Source organism: Ananas comosus, linkage group 4, assembly GCF_001540865.1.
Source record: "Ananas comosus cultivar F153 linkage group 4, ASM154086v1, whole genome shotgun sequence".
In the NCBI taxonomy this organism is placed as follows: Eukaryota; Viridiplantae; Streptophyta; class Magnoliopsida; order Poales; family Bromeliaceae; genus Ananas; species Ananas comosus.
The window spans coordinates 4,953,972-4,980,319 of record NC_033624.1 but is presented as its reverse complement, the minus strand read 5'-3'; the positions used below and the strand labels follow the sequence as shown (position 1 = coordinate 4,980,319).

Below are 26,348 nucleotides of genomic sequence, written 5' to 3'. Positions count from 1 at the left end.
ACGCTGAAATGACATATTGTAATATAAGGAGGTAATATGAGTTGATATTGATATTTCAGGAGGCAAAATGAGATTCACAATATTTGTAGGGAGGTCCCTGCAATTTTACTAAGAAAGTAGTAGATAGGTTTCCGAAGAGTAGCAGTTTCAGCAATAGTTAGATCTCACATAATTTGGCGGTAGGGAGGGGCACTTTTCATTCATGTGAGGGTATGGCTGCATTATATTGTAGTCTGGAAATTCCATCCGATACCTTCCCTTAATTTGACAAAAGGGGAGCTTCACAGTATCGTCTTTGTTGCACCATTCAGGCAAGCGGGTTGTGTTGTCTTCGAAAAAGTTGAGAGAGTATGCATCTTTTATCTGCAAAAGGATCAAACATGTCAAGGATCTAACATCAAACTAGAGCACGTTCACAAATAATCACAGCCATAGAAGATCTTGAAAGAAACATACCAATTCCGAATAAAATCACATAAGATACATTAGTGTTCGAGGAAAAAGTTTAGAGACGAAATCACAATATAAGTAGAGGGCATTGTACCCTACGTCCATAATGCATCTAGATAATAAGTCATTGATAAACCATAAGGAAATGGTATCAAGTCACAATCTTAATTTTCGACTGTTCGAACAACAAATAAAATTATTACAAAATCCATTTAAAATTTTACAAAATAAAATAAAATACATATTCAATTAAAAGTAGATTAATATATCTAAAAAATAACATAACTAGACTCAAATTTGTCCCACTGTTCAGGAAATGGTTGCATAAATTAGATCAGACAAAGTAATTACAACATTCAAGGGCAAATTCAAAATTTATCGTCCATCATAAAAGGATCAACTGTAGCCATACATATATTAGATGTCAAAATTAGAAAAAAAGTAAGAAGGGAATTTGTTAACTTACAGTGAATTCACTGACTTGTATGGAACTGGAATATGGTTCAAAAAGTCCAGCCTCCTTGTACATTCCAAGAATGAACACGACACAAGATGTCGATTTTCCATCGATGTAAACCCAATCATCCTGTTCAGGGATAGTCAGCAACTTCTCAAATGATATCCCTTGCTTTTCTGATTCAACCATGATTTCAGCTAGATCAAGACCCTGCAAGATATTCATTTAGACAAATCTTAAAATTACAGCATATTCAGTGCATGGTGTTATAATCAGTAGACTAACGGTGAAACAAGTATGAAAGATCTTATGATATAGAAATCAAAGTACAGAAATACTCGGTAGTAGTTCTGAAATTGGCATTCTCTACTTCAAGTAAAACAAAAATGTCTAGGTTATCGGATATGGTCGCTAATACAAATTTTGTAGCAAAATAGACCTCCACTGCCATTATAAAATAGACCTCCACTTCCATTATAAAATAAACCGTATTATCAAAATTTTCCTCAAAAAAGACAATGTACAAGTTCCACCAGACAGAAAAAAGAGTAGGTATGGTCGCTAATACAAATTTTGTAACAAAATAGACCTCCGCTACCATTATAAAATAAACCGTATTATCAAAATTTTCCTCAAAAAAGACATAATGTACAAGTTCCACCAAACAGAAAAAAGAGTAGGTTATATAAACTAATATTATTATAACCCGTTTCATTCTAGAAAATTACAAAAGCAGACTTCAATTATGAATTTCAAAAAGGTAATCATCATGTCATATCAAAATGTAGGACTCTGTTAGTGTTATAAAATGATCCATTATCAGTAAGAAAACATATAGTAGGACCTCTTTTATGTATAACCAAATACTGCTGGACTTGAGAAGATACACTTCATATCTTATTTGTGGAGTTCTTTATTTAGAATTTAGAATTAGGAACTAAGTTGGTATGATTTAGGTAAAAACATATGGAGAACCCGTATAGGTGATTTTAAAACTGCCCCTTCAAACTTTTTCTCTTTTCTTGGCACTTCCTTAACTTTGGGGATTTTTTCTTTAATGAATAAAATTTTAATCAAATAAATTAGGGATTTTATCAAATTCATCAATGATTAAAGCGAATTAAATAGTTTAATCACTTTTTAAAAATAAAATTGAAAATATTGATGACTGACAATTAATAGAGCTATTTAATATAACAAAAATTTGAATACCAAAATCATGAATTTTCTAGCTATATTTGCTTGTAATGAATATTTTATTGCAGCTTTACTTTATATATCATGGGTCCTTTCAACATAACTTATGTTTTCCAAAATAAAATTTTGGTCCTATATTTATGTGCAACATGCACTTTGCTAGAGATTCTTTAAACAGAAAATAAACTGCAAATAGAAACAGTCAAACCTCAGTTCCAAGTCGTTTGTTCAGGGCTTCATTCCACATATTACCAGCATAAGCTGGCTGGAGCTTAGTCCACATGGTCATAAAAGAGGCAACCTAAACCACACAATGAGAACTATAAATAACATATTATTTGATATAATTATAATAGTAGTACTCTTATCCTGAGAACTCTAAAAGAAATGAAAATATTTCCAAACAAGAACTTCAAATTTATTTTATCAGCAATGTCAATTGATTAGAAATTTCAATTTAATGATTTGTAGAAATCAAAGGGTTATTAACAACAGGAAAAGATTGAGAATTTCAACCTCAGAAGATATAACATATAGGGTCTGTTTGGCACAACTAGAGATTCTTTAAAAGTACTATTTGAGTAGATCTATTTGGAGAAGCACCAACAGCTTCATTAAAATCCCCCTGACAACTTCCAGTACGACAGAAGCAAAAGTTCCATTGGAGCCTCTGCTTTGAAAGTTAAGTCATCTTCCAAGCGTAGCAAAAGCCTCAAAGTTTCTGTTTGCCAAACATCTCACTTCTACTTGTCAAAGTAGAAAAGCTACTAAAGGAGCCAAGCAACAGAAGCAGGCAGTACATTTTAAGATTCAAGAACATAGCTTCAAATGTAAGCAATGAAACAAAAGAAAGGTATAGAAGATAACATCATACCACATGTGCATCTAAGGGTGGTGGGTAGTTCCCACTTATGGTATCAATCCAACTAAAGATCATATTATGATAGCCGTAAGGCAACCCTGACATGCTATTTGCATACTCCCAAGCGGCAGTTTCGTTGAATTTGGCCCGCATATCAGGATGCAGAGGAAGCAACGCGATATGAGGGTTTGAGTCATCTTTGTTCACCTCAAAGTCCCACCACTCCTCCCAAGGCAGAATTGCAATAACATCTTCTCCCTGCAAAAGTATAGCATAATTTAGGATTCCTATCACCAGAATAACTAACATACATAACAAGATAGAGATATTTACATATGCACCCGTGCAATTCTTCCACTTATATATCGCTGCAAAATCTAAAATTCCTATGTACCATTCAAAGTCTTATTTTCTTATCGCATTGCACATCTATGGCAGGAAGATATATATGCGAGTGAACGTGTAATTCATGTAAAGATGATATAATAAATAAAATGAATATGATGAAAATGGTAGAATATCTGATAAACAAAAAGAAAACATGGAATAATAAAAAGAATAAACAAAATTTACATATCTTGATAACTTTCTTAAGTAGATTGTCTAACATTCTGACATACATGTCAAAGTTTCAAATAATTTATTTAAGAAGAATATTCCAAGTATAAAATATACAATAATCAACATAAATCCAAAATTTTATTTATATTGATTTAAATAGTGTTTGAACACCTAATAATAGTCATATCACGCTAAATCTACTTATATTTACTTAAAATGCAGTACAAGATGCATCTTATATACATATTCATTATATAGCACCTGCGCTATATGCGGATGTAGTTGCTGCAGAGCAGTCAAGTGACCACAGTCACATATGCAAGTGCATATGCGGATGCATGCACTGTACTCTAGAATGATTTTATATTAAAATAATGCCCCTTCAAAAACTTTCCATTATAAAACACATTTCCCCATGAATCAGATGACTCCGCAACTTAAGTTTTCTATTAAATTCACTTTTAATGCATAATATTTGAATAGACACGATATATATTAAAAAACCCTAACAAGACATTATCACATAACTGAAGCATGTAGCTTCAAGCATTGGATGTTCAGGCATCATTAAATCATAATCAATACTGTTAATTCCAATATTACGTGATATCGCCGCTTCTAATACAGCACATCTTTTCCTTTGTAGGCACAGTATAATAGTATTGATAAGTCCAAATAGAGCAGTCGGCTTGAATAACTTGCTATCATGAATAAGTTCAAGAAATGGCAACAATTGATGAAATTACACAATCAACGTGTATCTAAACTAGATTAGTTTCATAAAAGAGATTAGCATACTAGCTTAAGTGGGCTAGTTGTACATATAAAAATAAAATTACAAGAAATTTGTCACTTAAGATCAATACATATAACGGCCACAAACAAGTACTTCTACATAGCATATTCATCAATCTTGGAAATTCTTCTACAGTCCATTCCTCTACCATGATAAAAATACTCGAATTTCAAGAACTTCTCCATCACCAAAAAAGAGTATGTTGGTTGATCAGCATACAATTTAAAGAGGTTAGAAGATAATAGAACCAGAAAACAGAAATTAAATATGCATATTGCTAAAACATACATTAAAAAAAATATATAGTTAACTGCATATATGACAATATCTAACCTTCTCATTCTCATGGCCAGACTCTGCGACCCAAAGCTTTCCTTCAGCATCCCTAAGGCAAACAGCAGTGTGCCCAGCATAAGCTCCAGTGACCCACTTCTCTAGGGTTTCAAAACCACCCCACCGCCCACGAATTTTCGATAGAGCTAAAAAGTCCCCAGAGTGAAGATCGTCGGCATTTATCTCTGAAACCCATGGTTGCGGTCTTTCCTCAAATGTCGCCCCCATATGTTTTTTAAGGAAAGCAAGATTCTTATTTTCACCCCATTGAGTATTTGTAAACAAAGGGAAAATGTCCACCAGAGCACGTAGGGTGCCGATCATCCCAGATGGCATGAGGAAGATCGATACTCCATTATGTTTTACCTGATATTGAAATGAAAAAGAGGAGCATATTTAACGAGAACCATGCATCTTAGAGCCTGTTTAACATGGCTTCTTGAACAACTCCACTCTAGCGAGTAGAAGCTTCAAAAACAAGGCGTTAGGCCAACATATATATTGTAAATTTTGCTATAGTAAAACAATCTTTTAGAGCCCAAAAGCAGAAGTTCCACTGCAGCAGGAAACTCTAAAAGAGATTTTAATTATTAAAAAAAATCTACTTGTTCTTCGAGGGAGCTACATTTGGGCCAAACAAGGCCTAGGTAGATACGCCTTTCACTCTGCGAATAGAGAAAATGCAATACATAAGCAGACATCAAATGGAATGCATTCTAGTGCCTGTATGAATTGGCTGAAGCTTCTTCCGAAGTGTTGCTCGAGTATAGTTGTTCGAAGAAGCACTAATTGCTTTTTCAAACTCTCCCCAGCAGTTTCTTGCTATAGTAAAAGCAGAACCTTCCGATTAGAGTCCTACTTGTAGGGCCCCAAAGCTCATTTCTGGAGGCTAGTCCTTACTACCTTCGAAGCAGCTAAGCTCAAGGATTTAAATGCCGTAGCATAGGGTCATGCTGAAAACTTGTCGACACATAGTACGGCACGGTGCGTGTTGGGCCGAGCCAAGCATGCACCGTGCCGATGCGTGCCGGTCACAAAAATTCATGTATGCCGACACATAATAGCATAAAATATTTATTTTCTTTAGCAACAAAATATTCTAACTGTTTATTATGTATTTTTATCAAAACTTTTGAACTTTATTGAGAAAATTACTTACTAATTCAAAGAATAGAGCGTTTTGAGCTGTGCCACCGGCACAGGGGCTATATTATGCCAATATCTTGTCGGCACGATACGGCACGGTAGATACGGCCCGTGATTTATGGGCACTTAAATCCTTGGCTAAGCTAATCCATAAGAATTACTCTAGCAACTTACATATTCATACTCAGCTTCCCCCTCCCACTCTTTGAAATCAAGGGTATGTTCTCGCGACAGAAAGTAGTAATCCCATGTCACGCGGTACGGAGTTGCAAAGACATAAAGATCCATGCATGTCCAACTATGAGCATTGCTTGTCTGCATAAATAAGAAAAATTACCACATTATTGATTGAAGCAATATTTATGTATGGTCAACTGAACAACAACAAAAGCATTTCGGTTGCATAACTAAGTAGAACTCAAATTGTCAATAAGCCTCATTTCTCCACGGAATACATCCTCATTTCCATTCTATCTTACAAACAGGGACAGAATAATTGTTTATGCATGCTCACTACTACAGAAATTAGAGAAAGTCAAAAAGAAACACATTATTAGCTCTCCTTACCCTATTTTATGCTAGAAAAATCTAATAATCCAATTAGTTACCAAATTAAATCACTCAAAACCCTAAAGAGGTCCAAATTTGAATCAATAATCTTTTAAAAAAGAACTCCAAAAGGTGGGGTTTTGCCTAGACCCACAATGCAAAACTACCCAAATCCCCAACCTAACCTTGATATGGAGTGTGCCGCCCCCGAATGGGGATCCGCTCTCGTTGTGGTACTCCAACCACGCCCTGTTCTCGTAGAAGCACGCGCCCTTCCACTCGACGGAGTCGCCGGGGGAGGAGGCGGCGCCGACGAAGGCGGGGAGGAGGTCGATGGCGCTGCGGAGGGATCCGAGGATCGGCCGCGCGAGGCGCCATGGAAGGAGCGGGAGGAGGTCGGAGGAGCGGAAGGGCAGTTTGGGAGGCGCGGAGGAGCGAATTAGGGCGAGAGGCGAGGGATAAGAGACGAGGACGAGGAGGAAGAGGAGGAGAGAGAGGAGAGAGAGGAGTTTGAGAGGGAGAGGCCTCATGGATTAACAATTCATGGGAGAGGAGAAGAGGAGGAAGAAGACGAAGTTGAATTTAGTCTTTTTGGGGCGGGGAAGAGATGGGAGATAAGAAGCAACATATTGTGTATGTGTATATAACATATAAGGGAAAACTTAAAATACCACCCCTATAGTTTCGTATGTTCTCACTTTAGTATTTTATAATTTAAAGTATATCAATTTAGTATGACGTAAATTTTTTTTTCTTTTCTGTCAATTTTTTATTAAATTATATACAAAAAAAATCAGATATTCTATTTATGATTTATCGAATATTTACTTTAGTATTTTTTAGTTTTTAACTTTGTCGCTGATATAACAAAAAACATAAAGTGAAGGGGATAATAAAGAAAGAAAAATAAAACCGGTGAAATAGTGTGAAATCACATTAGTAGGATTTTGAAGTTTTTTCTAAATATAATATATATTTTTATACATCATCACAAGTCAAGAGAATCTTAGCTCTTGGAGATATTTATTATTTATTGGTTTTTGTTTTAACTGGAGTTTTCTTTTTTCTTTTCCCCCAAACACCTATTATCTATTATCAATTACATGAAAGATTTAATTTTATCTAAAATATATTTGTAAAATTTAGAAAATAATTCTACTATTTGAAAGATGTTATTACATTATTTTCTTTTTAGGTTTTATTTTTAAAATATTATTATAATTTATAAGTCACATGATTATAAAATTCTAGTTGATTGTACTTTAGGTAAAATTACACAAAACATATCTGAACTATATATTAGTTTTATTTGATTATTGAATCTTTTAAAATTTTCATTTTAGTATTTAATCTTTGATTTTTTTGATTTGGATAATATGATGGCTCTTTTCATACAAAATTTAAGTTAATTGTTAACTTTAAATATATTTATAGTTACGTTAATTATATAAAATATATTAATTAAACTCGTAAAAATAAATAATGTATTTAAATTTTGAAGTTAATCGATTATTAACGGGCTCAAACCAAATCAGTTAAAGGATTAGCACGTAAAATGAAAAATTTTAAAAGCCAAATAGTCACATAAAAATCAGTAATAGCTGAGATAAATTTATATATTTTTTACTATTTTATTACTTTGCTATCATAATTAATGCCAGATTTGGCCAATCAATATTTTTTAAACTACATGTCAACAAATTAAACATGCATTAAACCCCAAGGAGTCTAATTGAGGTTTCTCCTAAACTTTAAAAATAAAATCATCAATAAAATTACTTTGATCTAAACTTGTCAAATCATATATTAAAATTATTAATCTTGTTAAGATACTCTGTGTTAAAAAGAAGTTTACTTATTTTTTTACAACTATTTCACACTCCACTAGTATTTATTTATTCTTGAGATTTTTCTTGTTTATTTTTCGGTATTAAGATGCAAAAATTAGTACACCTACTAACTTGCAATTTCAATGACTTGCTAGAGCCCTTTAGGAATGTAGAAGGGTAAATTGTGCCACTAGTCCCTGAAATGTAACTAAATTTCATTTGGAAACCCAGTTTTTCAATTTCGATATTTAAAATCCTAAACTCGCGAGAGCATTCTATTTAAGTCTTTAAATTTTTAACGCCACAAATTTTGCTGATTATTTATGTAGCCAATACTTTTAATTTAGTTGTCCAACTTCTAAATAGAAAAATAAATATTACTCAATAAACAATAGAGTTGAAATATGTAATGGAATGAAAGATCGATAAATAAATAAATAAATATATAAATATATATATATATATATATATATATATATATATATTGCATGAATATATAGTTTACTACCGTGGTAAATAAATATAAGGACTAAAATGAAATCTTTTTAAGAATTTACCACTTTTAATATCGAAATTAAATGTTTGAGGACCAAAAAAAATGCAATCGAAAGTTGGGGGACTGATGGTGCAGTTTACTCGAGTTTAGAATATTCTTTGGATTGTTCCTTAATCCTTACTGATATGGTCTACTTTTTTGTAAGATAATTTTGCCATTCTTACTCTCTTATCAACCATATTTTTAAAAAGAGTCGTGCTAATTTTGCTATTCAGCTTTCTGAATGGTGATTAAAATATTATTATTCTAAAAAAAGGTATAAACATGTGCTCGGTATTTGAGATTTTAAATTTGAAGATTAATTACTTTATATTTTCAGTTAAATTTATTTTTTAAAAAATAAGTGAAACAGATAGTATGTTTTATTTCTCTCTCTTAAAAAAAAGGAATATGTATAAAACACTTTATGTTGCTTCAATCTCGTAATTTAGTTTCATTTATAAATATAGGTTACGTATATGAAAGTAATATTCCCATATTCAGATTTTTGTCAATTGGTGATCAAATCCAATATAGAGTCATTATTATAAAACATTAAAAATCATATCCAGTATAATTTACTAAAAAAATAACACTAAAGTGAGATGTAATCTAATGCAATAATATAATATTTTAGTATATTTAACACAAAATTAAATTAAACTAAAACTACACATGCACGGGGCATTAATTTTAAAATAAATTATGCTTTATAATTAATTTAATCTGATATATTCTAAATCTAAATCTATCTGAAGCTAAATCAAATTATTTTCTGATTAAACCTAAGTAATGCAATATAATCTAAACTAAAACTACACAATGGGCATTGATTTTATGATTCTAATAAACACTATGTTCAATAATAAATAATAAACTAAAGTTAGCTATAAACATATACTTTGTATGATTTTTATTAATATTGTGTAAAAAATATATATATAATAAACTAAAGTAACCTATATAGCCAAATCTGATATGATACATTCCAATATATGTTATAATAGAGCAAATTATTCTTTATTTAAATTTAAACTAGTCTAATCAAATTTAAACTAGGCATAAATAGTGTATATCGATTTTTGAGCTCTACAAAATTTTGTGGTAAAATTAAAAAATGTGTGCAAAACTAACATACCAACAATTTTAATTTTAGAAATCGTTCGAGGACAAATAGTACTGCTTAATAGTTTTCCTTTTGTTTCTTCTTTGAAGCAGCTTACAGGCACCTGTCACGCTCTTATTTAGGTTTACATGTGATTTTCGAACCTAGGCCCTTTATTAATTATTTGGTGTTGAAGATAATAACTAAGTTGGCGGCATTTATATGTCCATTTAAAGATGTTTGTAGTGTGGATTGAAAGTATTAATCAACTATTCTAAAAATACGTGATGATAGAAATGACACATCCATCGCATTTAAGGGTCCAGCTACAGCGCGCGTGGATTTTGACCTGACTCAATTCACTTGGATATTAGGTTTATTCTTGTCGTAATGTTTTTATCGTAGACTATAGTCCCACTCAACTTATTAGTTTTCTAGAAAACTGGACTTATTTTAGCCAATAACAAATAGCCAACAGTCCCCCACACTTGCGCCATTAGCTCTGATACCACTTCTGAATTTTAAGTGCTAACCAGTTATCCCGAAAGTACTTGTTGATAGGAATAACACATTTATCGCACTTAAGAGCTCAGTTACAACGCTCACGGATTTTGATTTGACTCAATCCACCTGAGCGTTAAATCTATTGCTGAATTTTTTGTCGTTAGATTTATCATGAACCGCAATCTTATTTAATTTATTGAGCTAGCCTAATTTAACTTATTAATCTTTTGAACTTATTATCAAGAGGCAGGAAAATGTATCTATTTTAGCCCAGAATAAATAGCTAACATGTAGGTTGTACCAAAGCGCCCAGAAAAATGTATCGATTGTAGGGTTTCAACTAGGGGTGGAAACGAGCCGAGCTCGAGCGAGCTTATGTCAGCTCAAATTCGGCTTGAAATTAATTTCGAGCCTAAATCTAGGCTCAAGCTCGGCTTGAAATTAATTCGAGCCGAGCTCGAGCGAGCCTAATTTCGAGTCGAGCTGAGCTCGAGCTCTAAACGAGCCGATTGAAATTCTCGACATTATATAATCAATAGTTTAATTTTTTTAGAACATTACCTACAATTTGATGCAACATGTCCAATAGTTCAAAATACAAAATAATTATAAGAAATGTNTGTTGATTGTAAATAATGAGTCCGGCTACTATACTATCGATAGTACCAAGCCCTTGGTACTATTGATTTTTCTACCGTTAGATCTACCCTTTGATCATTTCCATCCGTTAGATTATACTATTAAAACAACCACCCACTCAATCCTAGGGGACCACTATCATCCTAACCGCACATCTTTTCATCCAACGGCCGAAAACTTAATAGTACCAAGGGCTCGGTACTATTGATAGTATAGTAGCATAATTATATATATATATATATATATATATATTTTTTCGAGCTTTTCGAGCTTTTCGAGCCTAATTCGAACGAGCCGAGTAATATTCAAGTTCGGCTTGAAATGAATTTCGAGCCTTTTATTTTGTTCAAGCTCGGCTTATTTAATTTCAAGTCGAGCTCGAGCGAGCCGAATATCGAGCCGAACACGAGTCGAACGCGAGCCGGCTCGCTCGTTTGCCAGCCCTAGTTTCAACCTGTGGTCCTACAATCCCAACAAGAGGCTCCCACCACTGCTATAAGACAGTGGTTCATGACAAAGGTCTTAAATTTTGTGGGCCAATTTTGAAAGGGTAGTAGTTGGACATAAATACCAGAGAATCATGAGTGGTGTGAACATGTGAAGGGAAATGCCAGAGACATGTTGTTGTATCATGGATTCATGGGTTGCTACTGTACTTGCTGAGTTATGTGACATTTTTATTTGTGTAAATATTATTACTGATCGTTCTTATCGTAAGTGGTAAAAAGCTTAATAATTGATATTCGAGATTTTAAATTCAAAATCTAATTATTTTATATTTCTAGCTAAATTTAATTCACTACAGCAGAATTAGATTTTAGAGACATATTTTTAGGATACTTTTGTGTAAGTGTCTCATTTATATTAAATTTTTTTAAAAAAATCTACTAAGGTTTAAATATAAAATTCAATCCAACCAAAAATAAAAGGTTACTCTACTCAACCTACCCCACCCAGTCCATTCAGCCCGATTACAAACAGAAAAGGAAAAAAAAAAAAAAAAACCAATCACTATCTCCCCTTCTCCTCTCACTTAATCCACTGAAACTCTAAACGAAGAACCCCTCGCTCTCCTCCTCCTCCGCCGTCACAGCCGACGAGGTAGGATTCCAGCGGTTGCTAAATGCTTAAATAGTCATTGGTAAATTAACAGCATTCTTCTTAGGTTACACTGACACTCTTAAATTATTACTGTATACCTTGCGACCTCATATACAGCAACACTTTTTAAAAATGTTGATAATTTAGCCAATAATATTTTTTTTATTTACACTAATATTTAAAAATATCATTATACACTATTTCTATTATAGATAATATTTTAAAAAATAAACGACACGAACAGCATACCATTGTTTTCCAGCTAAAATTTTTCTGCAGCCCAAATATTATTCTGTAGACAACAAAAAAGGCTTAGGATCTCCAAAAAAATGCTTGGACCACATCACGCCACGTGATCGTCACATTTTTTGACTTTTTCGTGGACAGGATGGAACGATGGTTGGTTGGGAATTATCAACTCAAAAAAGAATCGAAGTATTTATTTTTGAAACAAAATTAATTATGTGTTTGTTCATTTGCTAGGAGACGATGATGCAAGAACAAAGAGCAGGGAAAAGGTACGTAGCCGATTTATAAAGTTGGCCCGGCAAATAAATTATTATTAGTGTCCATTTAAATATAAAGGCTCACATTTAATTACTCCACAAGGTTGGTAGTAACTCATGTGGAGATATATTAATTAAGTTGTTGGTGGTAGGTAGAAACTGTTTCAGGAGGTCAAGGTGAAAATTTTTAACTATTTTTTAGAAAAGTGCAAAAAAATTATTTTTAAAATAATTTATGAAAAATACTTTTTTTTTTACTTTTTTTAGATTAATAGTTTGAAAAATAAAAAATTTGTTTTTCATAAAATTGAAAAAAAATATATATTTTCAAAAAAAAATTATCCTTTCTAAGATTAAAACTGATTAAAAAATAATTGTCCAATCAGATGATTATTTTTTGAAATATTTTTCGAGAAACCAAGAACGCCCTTAAGTGTAAACTAAAGTATGCTCAAGGCCTACTAATTATTTTGGTGTAGAAGTTACTTTTATGGTAAAAATATATAGAATTCGCTTTAATTAACTAGCTTTTCTTTTTTTTTCTTTTTTTTCAAAGATAGCATGCTACTCTATTTATTCATTGGAAAAAAAAAAACTTAGCCGTAGAAGTGAGGCAAATAGGCTTCCGACGAAAACCAAGAAAAAAGACAAAAACAAAAAAGATCAGAAAAGAAAAGAGTAAACAAAGACGAAAAAAAAGCATAAGATAAAAAAGGAGCGCCACTCAAGGATAGCAAAATTTACCCTATTGTTTTACAAGACTTCTGATCCATCGAGACGACTATCAATGAGTCTGAACTAGGCTTCCTATAAATCATGCTAGTGCTTTCCAGCCAGATCACCCACTAAATTGCCGCGAGAGTGCGCAAGTTTTTCAGATAATTTGAGGATTTTTCCCTTTCTATTTGCTTCTCCTAGAAAATTAGAACATCGATATCTTGATTAATCTTAAATTCTTGTTGTTCTTCAAGCACCATTACAAATATAAATTTGCTAGCACACACCCCATTCAATCCTCTTAAGTAAATTGCCTACTATGGGGGTTCTTTTCTTGAAAACTACCCATGTAAAGGTCTCAATCCTATTTTCAACCTCCAGATCTTAAGTGACAAAACATCTCTAACACCCCCATTACGAAGCATCATCTACACAGATGTAATAGAAAACTTGTGCTCTATATTTCAGCACCATAAAATCTCGTCTGGTCTATTTACGATTCTGTCATTCGCGAGCTTAAGTTTGAGTTCCTGAATCACCTGCCATGCTCCTTTGAGTCAATCCTCGCCCCCTTAAAATCTTTCTCCATGTTCATCCATTACCAGCATAACATTTTTGTTAGAATAAAAGCAGAAAAAATCTAGTTTGTCGGGTGCAAAAATGCAAAAGAGATCCGAGAAAGAGAGAAGAAAATTACGTAGTTCGGTCATTGGTCTACATCCACTGGGCGAAGCTAATCCCGAAAATACATCCATACTCTCTATCATTACCGTACCAAATTAATGGAATAAAGAATATATTTATAATAGTGACTAAATTCTGATACGATTAAGAATATAAATCCACTAAGACTAGGAATAATCTCAATTAGATAAGGCATAATCTAAACTTAATAGAATAATCAAAACAAAATAGGGTTTGGAAACCTTGTGGTTCTAGAATTCGAGAACCTTGTGGTTCCAGAATTCGAGATATCTAACAATCTGCACATTGGCTTGAATTCTCTATCTTTTCCACCAAGACCCCAAAAAAGCTACTGAAATGCTACTGCACATGCGATCCAAGTTTACGGAATACTTGAACTTGATCGCCAAAAAAAACTTAATGAGCAAATCTGCAGTGTTCTCTAAAGTGTCTATCTTCTCATCTCCAATAACAACTTTTGTAACCTCTGTTACATCAGAACGACAACTTGTCGTAGAGTAAAACTGCTGGAGTGATCAAACTCTCAATCTCCAACTTCGTCGATGTCTTAAACACACAAACAAACTATCCGGTTCTGATACCAGTTTGTTAGAGTAAAAGTGGAAAAGATCTAGTTTGTCGGGTGCAAAAATACCAAAGAGTTCTGAGAAAGAAAGAAGAAAAATAAAGTCATAATATTTATGTGGTTTGGCCACTAGCTTACATCCACAAGCGAAGACGGAGCATAAACTTCTATTATAATCAAAGCGGTGTACAAAATATACATCTCTCGCAAAACCCTAATTTCAAAAATACACCCACACTTTTTCTCATTGCCACACCAAGTTAATAGAATAAAGGGTTGTAAGGACTGAGATTTTTACAGTGCAACTAAACTCTCTGTTGACGATGTTTATATGTGTAATTTAATTACATAAGCACTCGTCAAGTTTCAGGAGAAAATGAGCTCAAATGGAGAAGTTACGCGATCTTTTAAATTTCACTTAAGTAAATAGTAACTCCGGTTTTTCGGAGAGGCCAATGCGTGAAGTAGGCTTCTGGCGCGTATCGGACTCCGTTCATAGCGATCCAATAGCTCGTTTTGATCAGTTCAGCTATTCTGGAACCAATGGCACTGACGGATTTCAGATCTGAGGTACGGTTTTCAAGAAAAAGGGGTTTTATCGAAAAGAGGGTTTTCGCTCTTTGCTGTTCTTGCATAATGAGACTCCTCGTGCTCTACGTTTGTGACCTGGGGTTAGGTGAGAGTTGTTTCTGGTACCTACTGGTGGTAGGGAATTCAAATTTGAATTTGAATTATAGGTTTTAGGGTTTATACATAGGTCTATGTGTAATTTGTGGATTAGTTGGAGAGCAGATGGGTTTGGTCGCAAATCGGCAAGTAAATCGGATGAAACGAAATCGTAGTTTCATTGCCTTCGTCGTGCTGAACGCGATGGTGCAATCCGTTCGGAAATCCGATGAACGGATTGCCGGATATTGCATGAAGTTCGCTAAGGGGTCGAGAGTGGAAAATCGGGAAATTCGCAAAAGTCGTAATATTTTATGTTACCGTATTGCGCGAGATCGATTTGTGGAGTGTGTAATAAGCGGCGATGTCCACTATGAACAGGACTGGGTAAGAAATACCAAGCTTCGGTGGACTTTTGTGCAAAATTGCACTTAGTATACAATGTGCATCTAGGGTTTCTATGCACGAAACCTTAGATCTGGCCAGACCCTGTCTCCCAGCTGTGCCTAACGCCATCTGCAGGTCCATGCCCTAGCATGTGCGCGCAGTCCGGCCGCCGGCGAGCTTCCAGGCCGCCGGAAACCTGGATCGGCCTCTCCTCTACCATCATCTCCACCTAGCCACATCATTCGTTGGTCTTGAGCTCGGGGGGTCACCATCCCACGTCGCGGACTCCACCCTCCAGCCGAGAACCTTCTCCAGCATTCATCCCGCCGCCGCGCGCCATGCGTGCCGCGGTGCCGCCTGGTAGATCGGTTGCTACCCCGTTTAGCCAGGACGAGCCCGGTGGGCTCTGGCCCCGCGCGCCGCTGCCACTCCAGATCGGGCCACCGCACCCCCGAATCCTCCGGCGAACCTCCCGCGCGTCATCGCGACGGCGCCACGCGAGGTCGCGGCCGCGCCTTCGCTCTCTGCGACACCCCGCCAGCCTGGTGGCGGCCGGAGCTTTGAGCCCGCAGCGCCTCCTACATCGCCGTCGCCACCGTCGCGGGTGCGACCGTCCTCACACTCGCGACGTCCGCCGTCCCTCCAACTTCCTCTGGCCGCCGCCATGGCCCGCCGCTCACCTTCTTGGCAGCCACGGTGCCTGAACCGTGTGGGCTCGGTTTGTCTCCAGCACCGCCGCCCTAGCCGCGTCTCCGCCGCGAACGCGTGAGCACAGGTCCCGGATGGTCGACCGCACTCGCTCCACCGTCGTCGCAGCCGCCGCCGCCGACGCTCCCGTCGGCGAGCGAACCGTTGGTCTCTTCGGGTTTGGAGCCTAGGGGCCATCATTGGGCGTCGTCCGCGCCCATCCGCCGTCGCCGTGCTTACGCCAGCTCCGGCCACCCTGGGACCTCCGCCACCGCCCTGGCCGCCGCATGCCCGCTCCGGTCCCGCCGGCCACCCCGAGCCCTCGGCCTAGCTCCGTAAGCTTGATTGAGCCTTTTGCGATAGTTTTTTTGTTTGGATGAGCTGTTTCCGGGACCGAGGCTGTTCAGATGCCTCCGGAAGGAGCCGTGAATCCTTCAGTCATACTGATCACAGTGCCTCACGTCAATTTGGGGTCAGTGAGACCCCTGGTCTAGCGAGATAAGAGATTTTTTCATGCTGTGCGCGCAGTTCACTGAATTCGCGCGCTCGTCGCGCGCCCTCCCACAGTGGCCGGAATGCTCCGAAAGGTGAGCACGCCTCGCGGCATGCGCGAACCTGTCTGTAGGTGTCTACCGGTTTGGCTTATTGACTCCTATTTGCGTGGAGCGACCATAAAAGCTGCCGAAATCGCATGAAATAATGGATTCGGTAATTCGGGAGGCCTTATGAAACATTTATAGTATGTTGCGAATGCTGAGCATGCCTTGCAGCACTGAATATTATGGGGTGAACCTCTGATGATTCCACGATGCCAAGATCGAAAATTATTTTCCGTGATGCGTTTTCGGCGAAAATGCGCCGACGAACGGGGTTCGAGTTCGGAATTATTTCGGACGCATAAAATCGTGAGCTTTTGTGTATCGCTAAGGCTTGTTGGCTGGATCACTCGCGTCATTCTCGAGCAGTTCAGAATGACGAGGTGAGCGACGGTCTTGGTTCCGTGTCGAATTGAACTCTCACAGGAAACCGATCCCAACAATTATCCACCAATAGTTGTTTGGTTGTGTATCTTGTGTTTGTTGCCATGTCACACTTAAATAAGGTGTTTGAGGTACGCGAATGATCGTGGATGAGTCGTGCCTTTCGGATAGTTAGTGGGTCCCGGCGGAGCACCCGGTGCGATTTTCGGGACTTTCCGGCGAGTTACGGTAATGGTATTGGGAACGCATCTCCGTGGGACTCGTTTGTGGGTATGCTTTTAGGGTTTTCTTAGCTTGGGTTTAGACTCTAAACCCCAGTGGACCTCTTTAGTCGCGTTGACGTCTTCTTTGCAGTCACCGAGACAGGCCCGACAGTTGTAATGTGGGTACTATCGATCCGACGTCGGTACAGCTGGTGCACGTTCGTGATGTGTTTCTTTACCTTTGCCCTTTACTACTATCTGTGTCATATACATACTTGAGCCTTGCACCCATAATTTATCCATATTTACTCTACATTCGGTTGTTTCCATGTTTAGTATCTTGTGTAGGCGAGTAGAGTAGATTTCATCAGCATATGATAATCTGTGAAATGATTGGCCGAGTTCATATTCATAATCCTGTGACATGATCGTCCGAGTCATATCTATATTCTGTGACATGAATTAGTCGCATTCATATCCTATATCCTTCTGACATGATTGGTCAGCTCATATCTATACTTGTGACATGATTGGTCCGAGTTTCATATCCTTTACTTTATGACCTATTCGCGATCGAGTTGCTACAGTCTCTATCTTGCACATAACGTAGCCTGACAGTGTCTGTGGCCTAACCGGTCGGTTGTGCCCGAGTGGGCTGGATATGGTCGGCTATTGCCGATGGCAATCTTATTGAGCATTAACTATATTGATCGCCACACAGTACGCAATTTCACGAACACCCAGCGTCTGATCCACGCCAAGAGGGTGTGTCTTTTCCGAAAAAGTGGTCTGGATGCCTAACCCGTGAGCCCAGGAGTTTTTGGCGAGGTAATGCTTCTGAGCCCAAGGGGCCTTCATTGCGAGGGTCAGCTACTATGCTTTGACCCAGGGGCTTCATTGCGAGGGTCAAAAGGTTACAGGTTGAGCAGGGTGGCATGGGCCTGAGGTCTTCGGACCATAGGACACGAGATTGGGTACTGTTTGAGTTTATCGCACGTTGATGCATATGTCTATAGTAGCAGTCGCTGCATGCATATTACAGTTCTTACTTTATAGTTTTCATTACTTATAGTTAGATATTCATGTAATGCTTCGACTTTCAGCTTTACAGTAGCGTAGCCCGTTATTCGTCTAGTTCTACTTTCTTTCATTTATTCGCACTGTATGTTCGGTTATCGTGCTATTATCTTAACATATCTCTTTCGTTTATTGTTGTTGTGACTAGTGTATTACCGCACTGACCTCCGTATTGTTGTATAGCTCTTCCTGATCGGGGAGTACTCCTCGCCTCTTCGGCTGCGTACACTAGGGAGCTGGAGACATGTTTACATGTTCTCCACCTCCCCACCGTATTTTTCAGGTATGCCGGCGCGTAGGGTTGAGTCGAGACTAGCATACGTAGCGGTCGAATAGAGGCTTCCGAACCCTCAGGTTATTTCGGTTTAGTCTACCTACCTCTAATTATATGCTGTTGTTGTAGCAGTTTAGTTGGTTTATGTGGTTCAGTATTTCATTACGTTAAAATAAAAGGATTTCTGAATTTTGTAAAATAAAAGGTTTTCTACCTCTCGTGGTAGCGTTTTAAAAAGATAAAAGTTCCTGTGTAGGGAACAGTTTTCAAAAAGTTTTCTGTGGATTTTGCATCTTAGTATTTCAAAACCTGTTTCTGTGGTTGGAAATATTTTAACTGATAGATGTGGATTGATGTTTAAAATATCGAATGTATAAATGTGGATCTGTGGTGAATGGTGTATGAATATATATCTGTTGGTCATTTGTATGTTCATCTATTGTGGTTGTACAATGTTCGAACTCTTGTACTTGTGCGACACCGTGCAAATACAGTGGAGACTCTGTCCGTGTGAACAGTGGATTCCCTGTATTTGTGGCGGATCTGGCATACTCTGGGGTCAGGTTTTCAAAAAAAAAAAAAAATTCAGACGCTTTTCCGCTATGCTTTAAACTAAAAAGGGACCCCGGGGCGTGACAAGGGTATATTTATAATAGTGGCTAAATCCTAATACGACTAGTAATACAAATCCATTAAGACTAGGAATAGTTTCAATTAAATAAGGATAAATTAGAGATATAGCCCTCCCAAATAATCCCCACAAGATCAATCTATCTTTCTTATACCTCCTCAAAAAATTGTTAGCCAGTGCGAAAGAAGAATGTCTCTGTAATTTTTTAATATAAAAAAGATGATGTGTAGTATCCCCCGTCTCTAAGAGAATAGATAGTATGATGGACTCTCCTAGCATGAATGGAGGCATAGAAAAACCGTTTGCTGCTATCACCTAGATTGAGCCATTGGACTTGACCAGGGACCTCTTTTCGCCTTTACGATAGTCTTGAGTTTTTTTTTTTTTTTTCATTTTAGCTAAATTGCAAAAGCAAAGGTGAACAACCCCCTGTACTAAGGGGAAAAAATGATTCCCTCCCTTGTGTTAAGCAAATGTCATCCGCCATTTGCTCTTTAGAAGCAAATGGGATAAGAGATGACCGCTTAAATGAACCTGCCCGCCATTTGCCCGAAATGAGCAAATGGAATAAGTATAATCTAAACTTAACTTAATAGAAAACATATTAAGGTTAGGAAACCTTGTGATTCTAAAATTCGAGACATCTAACACATTTCTTAGTAGTAACTTTAGTTAGCTTACGTCGGACAGTAAGGTGTGTAGCAAGGTTTCACCACACCACATGTCAAACCAAAAAATCAATATACCGTCCTGCAGAGAGTATAGCTCACACTGCATTTGAAGACGTACATAAGTTTTAGTACATTTTTCTACCATTGTGAGGGAGGTGTAAAGGACTTCCCTTCCATCAGAGATTTTCTTCGTTTATATTATAAAACTTGAATGAGCTTACTCCTAGTTTGGTGAGAAATCTCCACCACCATTTTATAACAGCCAGATCTTTCATCCTTAGTCTTTCTTCTTTCCTGCTCTTACACATCACCTCCAAGCTATCTTATAGGATCATTTTTTTGAAAAAAGCCCTTTGTAGCACCTCTATACTGTCTGATTACTCCTTTTGGTGCCTTGTAAACAAATGAAAAATAAAGTGCAAAGTTGGTGAGAATCGCATTCACTAACGTCCACCTATCACTCCCCTTCCCCTCCAGGCCTCATGAGAGTAACTTTGCTTGACACTTGTCAATTCTTCTTTGTATTTTATTAATAATCCCTATCCAAACCTCCTTCTTCAGAGTCTCGCTAGACAACGGCAATCCCAAACTTAGTTGGGAACACACCACCCCACCCGCAACTTCAAATTACCAAGGATTTTTTCTAGCTTCTTTGCATTATTTTCACTTGTTCCTATATAAAACAACTGTACCTTATCTTTGTTAATCCTTACCCTAGATACCCACACAAATATAGTTCACGTAAATTTGAGGCTTCTTATACATTTCTTTTTAACCTTGCAGGAAAATATTATATCATTCGCATATTGAATGAGCAACACCAGGCTATCTTTTATAGATCCTTATCTCCTTGATTAGATCAAATCTCTGCCTTTTCCGTCATTCTTACAAGGCAATCTACCACCAATGAAAAAGGAAAAGAGGATAACAGATCTCCATGTCACATGCTTTTTTTTTTGTTTGGTCCACCATTCCTCTCCATTTACTGGCACTGAAACCTTGACAATACATAAGCATTATTCTACCTACCTATCCACGCCATTTGTCACATAAGTTCTACCAGTCCATAATCTTGAATAAGAAATCCAGCTGCCTTTATGATACGCCTTCTCAAAGTCCACTTTTCCCCGATCCCCTCAACCTCTTCTTTGCAACTCGAGTCAATTAAGTCAGGAGGCCGTAACAAAAGAGTCTACTAACAATCTCCCTTTTAGAAACACTGATTGCAATAAGAAGATAATTTCATTTTTTTGGCTCCTTCCAATCTGTTTGCTAGGACCTTGGATATTATGTTATTAACTTTTGTATTGCATTGAGTAGAACTTATTTTTATAGTTTAACTATATAACCTTTTAATTTATTTAATTTGAACTAGTTAATGACTTTTTAGCTTCAAATTTTGAATGTTTTATTTATCCTTACAGATTTAATTCATTATATTTTATACTATTCATATAACCATAAATTTATTAATGTAAGCAGTTAGTTTAAACTTTATATCAAAAGAGCTATTAAATGACTTAAATCAAGCTTGATATAACCAAGTTGAGATTGATGCAACGTGAAACGCTAGGTTAAAAATGTACATATTTTATTTGAAGTATGTTGTTTTTCGATTTTACTATCTAATCTTATATTACATTTTAGTTTAATATTTTTTAATCCAAATTTAATTGTATTTGACTTTTTGACAAAGCATTTTCTACGAGAAATTAATTGATTTACAAATCCGAGAAATTTGAAAACTTCAATTTAGCATCTGTCTAGTGCTCCTAATAAGGTTTACTTGGTGTGCAAGGGATTGGTACTTAGATGGACGTTCTAAAGACACAGATGTTGGTGGTGGTAACGCGGTGCATCATCTAGCGTGAAAGAAATTAATAATATTATTTTCAGAAATCTATCTATTGATACTATTTTAATTGCATAGCGTATTAGAGTAGTGCTGGCAAAGGAGTGGGTTGAGTTTTGTAGAGCTAGCTGGATAACGCTTACGAATATTTTGTTCCTTTTTTTCTTTTACTTTTCTTTTCATTTTACTTTATTTTGACTTTTTTTTCAGTTGGTTTTTCTCTTTCCTGAGACCTAACTGTCTCACTCTATATAGCTAAATTTATTTGCCAAATGAATGAAACAAGTAGCACGCTATTTTTTTCTCAAAGAAAAATGGTTTACTTGGCTTTGTACTCTTTCCCAATGTACTCTTTTTTCAGCATTAGTTTCAATAGAAAGAGTTACTCAATAATCCACACATAGCACAAGCATATTTTGAAATATTGAAAAGATAAATAATTGCTTCGGGTTTGGATTTTTGGATTCGAGTTGGGATTTCAGATTTTTGGTTGGGTTTGGGTTTGGATATGAATTTTTTAAAATCTGTCGAGTTCGGGTTTGGATTTCAGGTTTGGAGTCTGGTTCGAATTCGAATTTTTAAAAATTCACCCCCAATCCGACCGGTTAACATCCCTATATATGTACCACTAGCTAGCATTGTTTACTATGCAAAGCTAAATATACTATTAATAGAGGAAAAAGTGATGTGTAAGCTTTTGGGACTAGGGTGTAAGATTTACTCCCCTTTGGAATAAATCACTAGCATTGTGCATTGTGCAAAGCTAATCAAAGAAAGCATGGTTGTATTTTTGGGGTTAGTGTTTGTGAAAGAGATATAGTTTATACTCCGGTTTGATTATAATAAAAATCTCCATTTTGTCTTCGCCCGTGGATATAAGCAAGTCGCCGAACTATATAAAAATCTATGTGCACTATTTTTCTTCTATCTTTCTAGATTCTCTTTTGGTATTTTTACTCCTGTAAACTAGATTTTTTTTTACTTTTGTCATAACAAATTGATATCAAAACTAATCTGTTTTCAGAGTAAGTCATAGATTCCTAACAATGGCAAACGTAAATCTCTATTTAATCTACAACAAAAACGGTCTATAGCGACACTTTTAAATATAGGTACATGTCAAAAAAGTGCTGCTAGCTAAAATTACCAACACTTTTAAAAAGTGTTGCTATATGTGGGGTCGCTAGGTATATAGTGACAGTTAAAGAGTGTCGCTATAACCTAAAAGAGTGCTGCTAATTTACCAACACTTATTTAAGCATTTAGCAATCGCCGAAACTCTATCTCATTGGCTGCGATGGCGGAGGAGGACGACAGTAAAGGCTCTTCGTCCAGAATTTCAGTGGATTGAGTGAAGAGAGAAGAAAAGATGGTAATTGATTTTTCTTTTTTTTTTTTCTTTTCTGTTTGTAATCGGGCCAAATGGACTGGGTGTGGTGAGTTGAGTAGAGTAATCTTTTATTTTTGGTTGGATTGGGCTTTATATTTAGGCATTAGTAGATGTGTTTTTAAGTTTTAGCATAAATGGGACACTTACTCAAAAGTGTACCAAACATATGTCCCTATAACCTAATTCTGTTGTAGTGGTTGTGCATTATTTTGATTTATGTATGGACGCCAGAATATTAAGTTAAATAACTTATTAGGTACGAGAACTTTTTAGTGTGGCTGTGAAAAATAAGTTTAATTTTTGTTCCTTGAAAAGTTTTGATTTTCAAGATTTGGTACGGCAACATATTTCGTATACTAGATGATTTACCCTTTTCTTTATGGAGAGAAAAGTAGCAACACTACCGGTTTTATTATTTTTTGAAAAAATAAACTTATCTAGAAAATGTAAAGCAACTAGGCTTCGATCTGAGAATCTCAGGTACCAACTATCAAGCCATTTACTACTAGTATAAAGAATGGCGTTAGATAATTTATCTTATTTTGAAAAAATAACTTGAAAGTCGAATATACTATCTAATTTTAAAACACTTGATCACTCTTGCGATGTTTGGATGTCGGAATGATAACTTATTCCATATGAGGATTTTCCAGTATGATTATAAGTAATGAGTTTGATATTTGTTTCTTTGAAAGTCTTGCTATCCATGGTTAGTAGGAGAGAATATTTCACCTACAATGTAATTTATCTTATTCTAAAAATGATTTATAAGTTCGAATGTGACATCTTATTCTAAATATTTGATCACATGCATTTCTTCTCAATCGATTGTACAAATTTTTTAAATAAATCAAAATAATATAAGTAAATCAAAATAATATATTGAATAAGATGTCCGTGCATTTAAACATGTATACCACATGTACAAAATTTTTTGAATAAATTTTAAGACATACTAAATAAAATATTCATACATCCAAAATTGATACTTTTAGCTTTATTGACTAGTTCGAGTTCAAGTTGAAGGCACCATGAATGCCAAAACATGTTATTATAATTGTTGTACAATTCTACTAAAGCGCTTAATTGGTTGATTGATAGGAGAGTCTACATTAGCTTCAATTAGTTAACCTTTTAGATGTGCTTCAATTAGTTAGCATCTCTCAGTACAATTTTTTCGGAGATTTTCAAGAAAATAGTGGTAAAGGAGATGCGTATTAATGACTACTTTGCTAGTAGGGGTCGGGGATAGAGAAAAGTTTTGAGAGGTTTTGGAAATAGGAGACGAATATATATCTAGCGCACAGATAAAGAATTTGAAGAAAAAGCTTTTCTTTATCAGAGCTGTATATCGCCCAGATAAAATCTGCTGGTGCTGGACCACAGGGTACAATTTCACGGCTAAATCTGTGTACAAATTTCTCATAGATAGGAACTAGGGATGTTTTGTCAAAATGGATCTGGAAACTTAAAACTCCAAAGAAAGTATAGATCCTTGTTTGACTTGCCTTAAAGAAAAGATCACCCAGGATGGATAATCTCATCAAAAGGGGTTGGACAAGGGATCCGATTTGTATACTTTGTGGGGATAATGTAAGGATAATGTAGAGACTATGTATGGACTACCTTTTTACAAGGTGTATTTATAGCAAATTCCTCTTCTGGATGGCACTCGGCTGAACATCTGACTCCAGGTTGGCGAGGACATTAGGATAGTGTGGGGAAGGCAGAAGAAGAATGCTAACCCTCAGATGGAACTATTAGTGGCTTGTTGGTGGGTGATCCGGGGATAAGAAATAATTTGGTTTTCAAAAACAATAATATGTGTCTATTAATATCTCTTGAGATGGTGCAAAGCTTAACTAGACAGTGGAACGACTTACTAGATACTAGACGCCCCAGTCAGTACGTTGGCTGCTTTCTGCTTTTGTCGGTGTTTTTTTTCACCTCTTTTTCTTGTACTTAGCATTGCTTCGCCTCTTTTTCTCCATCATTTATCTTTTTTTCATCTAGTCTGGTTGTCTCACCAATATAGCTTAGTTCATATTCCTAATGAATGAAATGGGTACGTAGCGTGCTACTCTCTCTCAAAAAAAAAAATGGCCTCCTTCAAGTTCGGAGAATGACAAATTTTTACAACATATACCGAATTTGCTCATGCACATAAGGATTACTACGAATTATATTTTAGAAACTTCGGAAATGAAGAATAATAATACAATCTCATGCATCACACAAATCAACTACTACTAAATTTTATGAGATTGCTCTTCAACTAGGCCCCGGGTGAGGTAGTGTTAAAAATATTCCTGGGCGTGTTTGCAATGGAGACGAACTTGAGCTAGCTCGGTTAACTATAGTTAATTAATGCAAGCGACATGATTCGCATCATGCATGTTCATCGTATGCACATGAGCGAAAGTGTTAGAACTAATTCTGAATCAAGTGTACTATTGTAATTTTTAGTGAGTAACGATTAGTAATTGTGATAATTGATAAACTTCAAAAAAATTTTACCTTTATATGGAGGGTGGCGCCACCAAAGGGAGAGCCGGTCTTGTTATGAAGCTCCACCCAAGCCTTATTCTTGTAGAAGCAAGCGCCCTTCCACTCGAGGGGCGGCGCCGCGCCCGACGACGACGGCAGCTGCGCCATCCCGACGAAGACGGGGACGATGTCTTCGACGCGCTCGACGGGTCGACCGAGCATCGGCCGCGGAGCCCGCCATCGGAAAAGGAGGAGGAGGTCACCTCCCAATCCAACAGTGTGGAAGGGGATGTTCCTGATCCATGCACCATCATTAGAAGAGTAGAGGAGTATAGTTGGAGTGGCTATTATTAGAAGAAGAAGAAGAAGGAATAGAGAGGGGGAGGAGAGGATCTTAAGAAGGTTGCTCATGGCTTTTGTTAAGATTAATAATTCATAGAGATAATTATGGAGGTTTTAGAGTTTTCTTTTCTTATTTTTCCTTCT

At 36.4% G+C, this 26,348-nt stretch overlaps 1 protein-coding gene across 2 annotated transcripts; it reads right to left on the bottom strand.

The window, feature by feature from the left end:
* Positions 1-26,348, bottom strand: LOC109708970. Of its 2 annotated transcripts, none has more exons than XM_020230958.1 (7): positions 25,893-26,348; positions 5,977-6,117; positions 4,657-5,022; positions 2,979-3,224; positions 2,313-2,405; positions 917-1,117; positions 1-363 (listed from the first exon to the last, which is right to left on the bottom strand). In XM_020230958.1, the coding sequence occupies exons 1-7, from the start codon at positions 26,271-26,273 to the stop codon at positions 148-150; spliced, it is 1,644 nt and encodes a 547-aa protein (XP_020086547.1). In that variant the 5' UTR covers positions 26,274-26,348; the 3' UTR covers positions 1-147. The 2 variants fall into 2 exon arrangements, with proteins under 2 accessions (XP_020086547.1, XP_020086548.1); XM_020230959.1 differs by lacking the exon at positions 25,893-26,348 and adding an exon at positions 6,537-6,975.